The sequence below is a fragment of the Lethenteron reissneri genome, chromosome 28, assembly GCF_015708825.2.
Source record: "Lethenteron reissneri isolate LAM-NWPU_2019-01 chromosome 28, ASM1570882v1, whole genome shotgun sequence".
In the NCBI taxonomy this organism is placed as follows: Eukaryota; Metazoa; Chordata; class Hyperoartia; order Petromyzontiformes; family Petromyzontidae; genus Lethenteron; species Lethenteron reissneri.
This window is the reverse complement of record NC_083806.1, coordinates 11222092-11233352: the sequence shown is the minus strand read 5'-3', so window position 1 is coordinate 11233352 and position 11261 is coordinate 11222092. Positions and strand designations below refer to the sequence as shown.

The 11261-nt window shown below is 52.3% G+C and overlaps 1 protein-coding gene across 1 annotated transcript; it reads right to left on the bottom strand.

Moving 5' to 3' along the window:
* Positions 1 to 836: 836 nt before the first annotated feature.
* CLP1 (cleavage factor polyribonucleotide kinase subunit 1) lies at positions 837 to 9422 on the bottom strand. The gene is given in 8 exon segments (XM_061562122.1): positions 837 to 3880; positions 4733 to 4966; positions 5415 to 5558; positions 6308 to 6403; positions 6405 to 6659; positions 7741 to 7823; positions 7826 to 8010; positions 9161 to 9422. Coding segments are annotated over 8 exon segments (1467 nt in total). The 5' UTR covers positions 9337 to 9422; the 3' UTR covers positions 837 to 3586.
* Between the last annotated feature and the right edge of the window lie 1839 nt (positions 9423 to 11261).

Sequence of the window (11261 nt, the reverse complement as noted above, 5' to 3'; positions counted from 1 at the left end):
CGAGGCTCAAAAGCTGTCTCTGGTGTGGACCAATCAGTTTCAAGGACAATGCATATATTATCAGTTTTTTGTTTACATTTTGACCACAAGTATTGTGGTTAATGCACACATGCTTCCTTGTAAAAAGGTTTCAGTTTTGTTGCCAGAAAAAAGGGGAAAACCCCTATTATTATTTTTATGTGCGTGTGCTTAAGGAGCGGGGGTGTGGAACTTATAGCCCCCAGGCTGTCCGCTGGCCACACGAGGCCTACCGCTTTTATCCATCGCTACAAGTATCTTCGCTGCGCTCATTCAATCTGCCAACACTTCTTTTCCAATTTTAGCATGCACACTCACTTCTGTCTCTGCAAGGGCCTCCTTGCGGCGTGACACAAGCGAGGGCGCTGCGTGTGTGAATGCGGGACCCGCCAAAGGTATTTTAAAATTCTCTTCGGTCCTCGGCGAGGAGAAAAGGTTCCCCATCAACTAAGAGAGAAATTACCCATCACGAGCTTATACTCGAACAAGAGCCGTCACAAAGGCTCGTGGGATTGGGGCATATTGCAACCATGGTCAAGCAAACCAACTTCTTCACAGCGACTATAGCCACCCTGCAAGTCTGCGTAGCAGCGGTGTCTCAACGCTAGCCAGGGTCTGCATAAACCCGCCAGTATAAGATCAAGCTGGTTCTGCACATGCAACAATGAAGGGTGTAAAGATGCGACGAATCATAGATGCTCAATCTCACAACACGTGCACCGAATTGTGACCCTCAATTCCAACAATGCATTGGATCGCCCAGGGAGGGTGAATAATACCCCGCCCCCCCCCCAAATTCACATGCTCACAATACATGCTGCAAACGCACGAACGTATTTAATTTTGGAGATTGAGCATTGCAGCGATTACATGAACCAATGTAACCAGTTGAGATAGCGAGTACGACACCAGATCAGAATCTTTATTTACACTGCAGGAGGAATCCGATGCGCGATGAAGCTCTTTTTGCACATTGTCCAGTATGGGAGGAGCAGACAGGCCCCAAGGTGGAGCTCAACCCGTGCAGCACTTTCCAGGAGCAGCAGATTTTACTTGAATGGCCTTTGTCTCGGTGCTCGCAAATGACACAAACAGTACCGAGTTGGCCCTGGCGAAGCACCCCGCTCGGCTGCCATCATGAGGACCAATGGGGACATTCGGCAAAAAGCTGTCATGGAAAAGGTGAAGAGAGACCACTCGGCCGGTCAACCGGTGAGAGTGGTTTGCACGAGTTACTGGATGCAAAACAGAAACCGGTCCGGCGTTATTATATTTGACTTTGACCAGCACCCAGAATCAACAGATTTTGACCACAGGTGTAGAGAACGTGTCCACGTCCAGCGAATTTCAGAGATCTGTGCTCTGGTGGCTAGGCAAAGGCAATGCAGAAAATGAGTTTTAGAAAATGAGTTGTGATCCAGTCCGTGCAAACGTGAGTGTTAGCGTCAGGCGCTTTAGTAGTTTCTTCCGATATGCAAACGTGACCAAACATAAATGCAGACGTTTGGTCGTTTCGTGAAGCTTTTTACCGTTGAAAAAATGTCATTATCATGGAACAAGTTTAACGTATTTATGCCAAAAGCGTAGCAAACATTGTCACTTTATTGTGCATCACAACCGTACGGGGTTTCACGCGGTTTGATGATGACAGTGCAATGAACATCGCTTCTGATTTCAAGATGTACTTTTTACAACAAAAATTTTAAATAGCCTCGGGAGGGACTCGCCCGACTCGCGTTTGCTTCACATGCACCACGCATGTTAAATCAGGCGCAAATGTTCTGTTCCAAGCCATCGACTCCACACACACACACACGCGCGCGCTCACTCGGCGGTTTTTCGAAGCACCCTTGCGCACGCACGCGTGGGCGACCTTTCCGAGACGACGCGGCCTTTAAGAACAAATATGCCGTGCGTTCATGGTGCGTGGATGTTTTGCGGTGCGAGAGATGTGCCCTCTACGTTGCCGAGTTCCAAACTCCGAGCGGCAGCGGCGCAATGGCAACAGCGCCGTCGGAGCGGGCGCGCATGAGATATTGACGTCAAATGCATTTGCACGGTTGGGAGATGCGGCGCCGAGATCAACGAAAAAAAAAGAAAAAGGCCCTCATCCCAATCGGCGCAACCGGGGCGAGTGGTTCCGTGCATCCGATGCGGCAGGTGCCGTCTGTCTCCTGCGGTGGCCTGCGTGGAGCCAAGTAAAGACCCAGCAGAGCAGCTGACGATTGTGGGTGTCACTCACAAACGGATGGAGGGGAGAGCGAGAGAGAGAGACATTCCTTTCCAAACTATGCTAAACTAAACCACATTTTATTTCACCAGGTAAGGCGCCACTGAGCTATGTAGCTCTTTTTCAGAAGCAACCCAGCCACATATGATAGCTCAATGAAGTGGCTTGTCACGTAGAAATTTACACCAGCCAAATGCTCTAAATTCATGCCGATTCTAAATCTGGAGGGAAAACCGGAGGACACGGAGAAAAATCCACGCGACCACAGGGAGAGACATGCAAACTCCAAATAAATAGGCGTCAGGGTTGGGATCAAACCTATGACCTCCTGTATACCAGGCGAGGCAGTTAGCATCTCACCACCGCAGCACCCAAAATCACTGCACCTGCAAGGAGGCACGGGTGTGAGTTAAAGACACGATAACTCGTTCGTCTGTCAATCTCACCTGTGATGTCGGTGACCAAAGTGAGATTAACGAGCTCATTGCAACTATCAAGTAGATGCGAGGGAGATGAGGCAAGCGAGGTAAGCGAGCCCCCGAGACGAGAGATGTTGTGTATGTTGACAATTCTTTATGTGAGCACAAGAGACACCACCCACGCTGACCAGACCTGGCGCCAATTACAACTGTAACTTGTGTGAATCTTTCAAGAATTTCAATCGCAATGTAATTGATAGTTCGACTCACAATACTGTTATTACCGTCACGATAAATAACCCCAGATCTTATGGTCACACTGCTATTCATGTGAAAATGGCTCGCAAATTGTTTCAGATCATTACAAAAGTATCCCCCTTTCCTCGGAATTATCTTATCAACAATTCATTCTCCCCGCATTATCACAGATACGAGAGGCTAACAGGACTTAGAAATCAACGATGACCTGACCCGGCAAACCATGTTACAACGTCTCTCATCAAATGTACAAAGTGGAGGCAGGAAGCTTGGATGGGTCGACCACCGTGCATATTAAAAAGGAGTCAATAAAATACTTTTGGAAAAACAAAACAAGTTGCATGTGTATATATGTTGAACTTCTCTCACACCGTACGTTGCCAACCGCGATAATCGGCAGCTGCAGGGCTACGTTGCGGGCAGCAGGGAGCAGTGCAGCAACATCCATTGTTGTACTGTACTCTGCTTCCACGTCTGCATCTTACCCTAACCCCATTGTTTCAACGGCCTCTATAAAATCGGTACAAAAGATTTTCTTTTAAAAAAATGGAGCCGGTGGAGCCATCCTCTTCAGCGGGCCCCGTTGCGCACGAGCACGTACGTACGCCGAAACTTCTTTCCCACCCCACGTAGCACAAACCCGTCACGCCGATCGGCGGTGCTACTTGAGGTCCATGAAGCGAATGTCCATGACGAGGAGGATGCTGCGGGGCAGTGGCCGTGGCGCGGGCGACAGCACCGTGAACACCTGGCGCTCCGAGTCGACGGCCGTCACCACCAGGAAGCCGGCGACGCTCGCCTCCACCAGGTTCTCCTGGGTGCTCTCCGCCATGCTCAGGCTGAGCACGTGGTGCACCAGGTCGCGCCCCGGCGTGATGGGCACCACCTTCAGCTGGTTCTCCTCCTGGGACATGCCCAGCGGCAGGCACGAGTCCGGGATGGGTGGCGCCCCGACCTGTGGCGTGACGGCACCGCCCCGCATGGTTACGCGCAGCGTGGGCCGAGCCGGTAAAACACCACCGGAACTCCGATCGCTTATTCACACCGAGAAGAAAACGAGAGAATTTTCTCCCCAAATTTGGCTATCGCCTGATGATGCCGGTTGTAATTACTGGCAAAACGTCGGACTCGAATTGTAAACATTGTGGGTTTACTCTCCAACACATGCTGTACTAGTAACGAATTGGCACGTTCTGTTAACGTGACAAACCTTACTAATTGGCTGTGTGGGTTTAACAACACATTTGTGTTTACGCGATCTAACCCAAAAACCTTTATTATGGATAATATTCACACCGAGATCGCCGGTGGTGCACAGCTACCCTTTTGTCATTTCACTGCTGGATGAGGGCCCTCCCCACGCCGTGTGCGTCATGGGAGGTTGTTTGGCCGTACTTCACCGAGCTGGTCAGTCCGGGTTGGTAGAAGCAGGCAGGGAGCGTGAAAGTAGGAGCACAGGAATGCAGTACACCATTGGATTTTGATGCACTGCCCTCTGCTGTCCACAGCATGAAACCGTTTGTATACAGTGGTCACCCAACCCAAGCGATATCGAGGCTCAGCTCTATTGAGCTTCCCAGACCCAACAAGATGTCGTCGGCAATTTGGTAAAAATGTAATCGAAATCATACAAAATATGGGCCTTGGCTTACTTTACAATACATTCAAAACACAAACCATGGAATACGGGTGAACGCAAATATATACATTTTAAATAACAGGATAAAAAAATATACATTTGCAAACACGGTGAAAAAAAGGGTGAAAAAAGGGTGAAAAAAAGGGTGAAAAAAATTGCACGGCTCACCTTGTAGAGCTTGACGTCGGCGAACTTGACATCGAAGGCGTGCGGGAAGTAGGCGTTGCGGAAGCCGTAGAAGTAGCGGCGAACCAGCTCGTCGCGCCCCTCGCGGCGGAAGTCCTTGGATCGCTCCACCACGCCGCCCGACTTGGGCAGCAGCACCGTCTTGACGAAGTGGGGCAAGTCTCGCTTGAGCTCCGTGTACAGCCGCTCCTGATCCAGCACCAGGATCACGTCCACCTGCCAGCATCGCAGGGACGAACGGTGAATCATCGTCGTCGGCGTCAACGTTACGCCCGATCTCGTCGCGATGTGACGACTGCGGGCCAATCCAACGTCTATAACGTGCAGCATCTCAATGTGCCACTGTGCAGAAATCGTGCATTCTGTGAGTTAAAGGATTGGTGCTTTGGAAAGGAACGTGCAAGAGTTAGGGTCACTGACCACAGGGCCATACCACTCGATCAAACAACAAAGAAAATTACATTGTTATCCACAATTTCCTAATTATTTAGCCCGATGGTATTTGTCATCGCTGGGGAGGCAAGTGGGATGTATGTATGCATGTTGTTTCGCACCGTACGCCAGATTCTATGTTAAGTGATTATGCGGGGGAGGGGGTGCGTGTGGGGGAGGTTGGGGGTGGGCGGAGGGTGGTGAGGGACGGTGGCGGGGGAGGGGCAGTAACCTCAAACGCAGTGGCGGCGTGTATGAGGGCCTGGTAGCCGGCTCCCTTCACCCAGCCGCACGTGTTGATGACGCAGCCGCTGATGGCCGCACGCCGGTTCACCTTGCACCGCTGGTCGAACACGTCGGCGAGCTTTGACACCACCTGCCGCACGCACACACACACGCACGCGCACACACACGCACGTACGCACGCACACACACACACGCACACACACACGCACGCACACGCACGCACACGCACGCACGCGCACACACACGCCCCACGGTTACACCGCGGTTAGGGACAACGGCGCTCACTCACGTTGAAAAGACGACGGGGTGAAACTGCGTCGATTCTCACGTCGGCTATTTGCGATGTGCATTTCCAACATACGGTACATGTGGCAGGCGCTTTTTTATCGATTCATTGCTGGATGATGGCCTTTCCATGCCTAGCAGGTCACCAGGGTTATTCGACCATACTTCACCAAACTGGTCAGTGTGGGTTGATGCACAGATGAGGTAATGTATTTTGCTGCACTGTGCTCTGCTGCCATAAAACCTATCCCCACGGTACAGCATTATATGTTAAGTTATTTGTGTAGTTAAATAAAACGTTATAAACAGCAGCTTTGTGAGGATTGTTTGACCACAGTTCACCATGCCGGTAAGTGCAGGCTGTAGAACACCTTGAGGTGTTGTTGCACTAAAATTTTGTTGCACTCAGAAGCTATTAAAATGCTGTTGCATTCAGATGCTCCTGGTGACCGACTCATTCACAGTTGACCAAAACTCAGCCTCAAATGCAACTTTCTCAGCGGTGCCACGGGCTCAGCGCTCTTGAGCCTCCTTCTCGGCCGCCTCTCTCCCTCCCTCTCTCTCTCTCCCTCGGTCAGCCAGCAGGTGCTTTGCCTTGTTGTAGAGTTTCACGTTGGAGCTGGGCGTGGTGGAGCCAAAGTGATAGACGAGCGGCGCCTGCAGGTTGAAGCCCTCCTCCGTGTCGGCAGGGCCGCTCGATGTACAGCAGCGCCAGAGTGCCGGGGATGGACACGGAGCCCTGTCCCACGTCCAGCTCCACCAACGTGGGCCGACGGCCGAGCCGCGCCGCGTAGCTGCACAGCAGGCGGCACAGCGTGCTCTTGCCCACGTCGCCGGGGCCCGCGACCATGACCCGGGGGCCCCGCTCTTCCTCCTGACGCTCGGCCTGCACGCGCATCTGCTCGAGCGCCGCGTGCACGTTCAGGTAGAGCAGCATCGGCGTCTCCTGCGCGCGGGCGAGACGGAGGCACGTGCCGTGGCGGTGGTTAATGCGGGGGGGCGGGGGCACTCACGCGCCGTCCGTACGTACGCGTTATCTCCTTGAGCGGGGGGCGGTGACTGAGGACGAGCGGGTGGCTCCACAGCCACCCTGGTTGATCCTGCGGTGCGTGTCAACCATTAAACTCCTGCCGCCCGCTTCGCAGTGGCCGTTAAAAGATCCCGTGACATTCTAAGAAAAGGAGTAAGCCATGTGTGCCGGTGTCACGGTTCAAATGAGCCAGATATGAAAAATGACTGATAAATCCCTACTCGGGAAATCACAGAGCAATATCGCCCCCTACTGTGAAACTGCAGATTCTAATTGTAAATGAAACGGCGCCTTCGTTAGAACCTTGCGTTGAAAGCGTGGCGTGAATAATTTAATCGTTTATATTCTTTTCCCTCCCACCAGCTGATGAGCAACGATGGGGCCAAATAAACTCTCTCCATCTTTGTCCTTTACCAGTGTTGCTTCAATCATACTTTCCACCCTTTTTAAACCAACTCGTTCTTTGTCTCTCTCTACTTCACCGGAAAGCATACCGGGTCAGCAAAAAAACACATGCTGTGGAATACTGGGAGAAAAGAAATACATATTCGGAGGGAAATTAAATAATCTGTGGAGTCAAATCGGTAGAATAGTTGCCCAGCCAGTATTTGCATGCTGGTGACAGCACCTCCCACCAAACTGAAACTTGTTGAAATTGAGGTCATATTCGTGGGTGATGTGAGGTTCACAAACGCAAAATCAAATTTGAGTACGTGAAATCACATTTGCCTGACACTCGCGTACCACTGGGTGCTCGCAGACCGGTAAAATAACACTTCTAAAGGCCATTTTTGCTTAACCCTGCCATAAGCAGTCCTCCATTTACACTGCAGCTCAGGCACATGCACGCACGTACACAAATGCGTGCGCTCACACACGGCTCACACACGCTCACACACACGCGCGCACACGCACGCTCACACGCACGCGCGCACACGCACGCTCACACACACGCACGCACAAGCACGCTCACACACACGCGCGCACACGCACGCACCTTGGCGACATAGGCCACCTCGGTGAGGCCCGTGAGCTGCACGCTGCAGCCGTGCCACGTGAACACGGCGACTTTGGAGCCGCGTCAAACACGTAGCGTTTGTTGCGTGTCAGCTCGGTGCCGAAGATCTCTCCCATGCCGCTGAGAAGCTCCAGCGTTGCCGTCTGCTGGGGTTCCACCTCGAAACGCAGCTCCATCTCCTTCTCCAGGTCAAACTTCTGCATCGGCCGATCATCCTTCTTCTCTTCCGACATCGTCGCCCGCTCAAATCTAGATGACGCGATGCATGGCGCAACAAGCACGGTCAGAAATGGATTTGGTTTATTTTGTAAAAGTGGACTCGCAATCAATTGCAAAACAATACCATTCAAATTATTGGTTCTTTCGGTAAAGTCACGTAGAAGGGGAACAATAAAATAATAAACAATACAATTCTCACGACGTTTCGACTGCAACACAAGCAATCATCATCAGGTGTGAAATCCACAAATTTTCTTGCTGTGGATTTCACACCTGATGATTGCTTGTGTTGCAGTCGAAACGTCGTGAGAATTTTATTGTTTTATATTTTTATTATTTTATTGTTTCCCTTCTACGTGACTTTACCGAAAGAACCAAGAATATGAATCCCTGCAGTCGCGAATGCTTTAAATAAAAATTTAACACGATTCAAATCAAGATTAATACCATTTGGATTTAGACAGTGAATATATGATCTCATCCAAAGTGTCGATGAGTGAATATAAGTGATGGCGTTCTTTTAAACTCACCCCTCCAGATTTGACTGTTAATTCTCTGCCTCCTCATCAACTCCCACCCTGAGATTTTCCCACCACCACTAGCACCCCTCGTACAGCTTCACGTTCTCTCTGCCTCATCTTCCACCTCATTGTTTCAGTCAACCCCTCACTCCTCAATCTTTCCGATCTCCTCAATATCTGCTCACCTCTCCCTCCCTCCCTCATCTCTCCTTGCTCCTCCTGCCGAGAAACCTCGCTACAATCACCACCTCCTTCCCCTCATTCCGTCCCTCCACTCACATCACCCCTGCTCCCTCACCCCACTCCTCCGTAGCCCCTCACTCGCTCTTCTTCATCCAATTCCTTCCATCTCGCCACGATCTTCTCCCCGACGACTCCTCTTTATCCACTCCCTACTTATCTCCTCCCATCCTAAACTAAACTTTTATTTTTTATTTTACCAGGTAATTCCCACTGAGTTATTTTTCAGAAGCGACCCGGCAAACACTAATGATACCCACCCCCTCATTCCCTTCCTCCCAAACCCTCATCGCGCATTTTCTCTTATCTCCTCCAACCTCATCACTTCATCTCCGTGACACCTCCCCTATCTCTTCCCCCTCACACCTCCTATTACTGTCGCCGCCACCACCACCACCACCTCCTCCCCATCCCCTCACCCTCGCTCGCTCGCTCCCTCGGCACGTCGGCAGACGGGGGACTTCCTCCTCCTCCTCCCCATTCCCTCACCCGTCCCTCCGCACGTCGGCAGACTTCCTCCTCCGCTTACGAGCTGCGACCCAGCCGAATGTGCGCAGCGAGCGTCGGCAGAGAAAACAAAGTGACCCCTCTCCATTGCCCCGCCGTGTCGCCTTACAACAAACACACGACTATATATGTTCTTGGTTCTTTCGGTAAAGTCACGTAGAAGGGAAATAATGAATTAAAAATCTCACGACGTTTCGATTGCACCACAAGCAATCGTCATCAGGTGTGAAAACCACGGCAAGAAAATTAGAAAGTGGCGGTTTTTTCTTAACGTTAGCACTAAAAACCACCACTTTTTTCAAACATTTTCTTACTGTGGTTTTCACACCTGATGATTGCTTGTGTTGCAACCGAAACGTCGTGAGAATTGTATTGTTTAATTTTTATTATTTCATTATTTCCCTTCTACGTGACTTTACCGAAAGAACCAAGAATATGAATCCCTGCAGTCACGAAAGCTTCAAATCGAAATTAAACACAAAACTGTTGGGGCCGGTGCAGTTAGTTGACAGCGAACAACCTGTGAAGGCACCGTGGCACACGAGGGGTGGGTGGGTGGCCAGCACCAGGCGCGGGCCGCCTTTGTCTCCCCGAGAGCGAGCGATGTTTACTGCGCAGCGCTACCGATTTGGGGCCGGTCGAGAGGTGATCGTCAGCGGTGGAGGAGGCCGTGAGCGCTCGCTGGGGTCGTAGCTCAGCGCGGCCAAACGCTTAAGCAACCGCAACAACAACAACAACAGCAGCAGCCATTCGCCACTAAGTGACGGTGAGGTCACCACGGCGCTTGTGCCAGGCTAGGTGCACGTTGAGGCCACGTGAAGTGTCTAACGCCCGTCGCAGGAGTTCACGGGAGCAGACCCTGGTGGTGCCATGGGTTGACCCGACTGAGACGAGTGGCCGATGCACTACCCGTGCCCCCTACTGTGCCAGGCTAGGTGCAGGTCACGGGAGCAGACCCAGGTGGTGCCACGGGTTGACCGACTGAGCCGAGTGGCCGATGCACCACCCGTGTCCCCTACTGTGCCAGGCTAGGTGCAGGGGGAGGTCACGGGAGCAGACCCAGGTGGTGCCACGGGTTGACCGACTGAGACGAGTGGCTGATGCACCTGTGCCCCCTACTGTGCCAGGCTAGGTGCAGGGGGAGGTCACGGGGCAGATCCAGGTGGTGCCACGGGTAGACCGACTGAGACGAGTGACCCACGCACCACCCGTGCCCCCTACTGTGCCAGGCTAGGTGCAGGTCACGGGAACAGACCCAGGTGGTGACATGGGTTGACCGATTGAGACGAGTGACCCACGCACCAACCGTGCCCCCTACTGTGCCAACTCGCTGCGCTTTAGCCCCCCTCCCTCCGCTCGTTGTTGTGAGCGTCGCTCCTCTGCCCTCCGCTGCTGCTGTTGTTGTTGTTGGAAGGGCGACTGCCTCCAACTTGCCCCAAGTAGCAGCGGCGTCCTTCGCGAGCCTCCTCCACAGACACCGCTCCCACACGCGCACAACAACAACAACAACGACAACAACAACGACGACAACAACAACCGCGCCGTCGCGTCTCTGCAATTAAACGACCGCGTTTCCCGACGAAGCGAGTGACGGAGGCGGGCGAGGAAACGTGTGTCGATGGCCTCCTCCTCCATCGTGAGCACAAAGCGAGTCCGCGCGTGTGTGACGGCTCCACTCAGACGCAAACGTCGCTCGTTTAATCACACGCCGGCAGTGCGGCGGCGACGGTGGGAGCCGTCATTCCGTAGGGTCTGTGAAGATCGTGAGAGGGTTTTTATATTACGAACAAATCTGTTTGTGAAAACGTGTTGTGTGTGTTGTGTTACTCACAGTGGGGCCACGCTCCGCCACGCTTCCGAACGCCCCCCTCCTGGTGCGCTTCCCCCTTGACCCTTGACCCCGACGGCGGCGGCGGCGAGGAAGATCGAGGCCGCGTTCGGAAACTCCAGCGCGCGCGCAACTGTACACAGCGCGGTGACGATTAATACTGTAAAAAAATAAATTTATAAAAT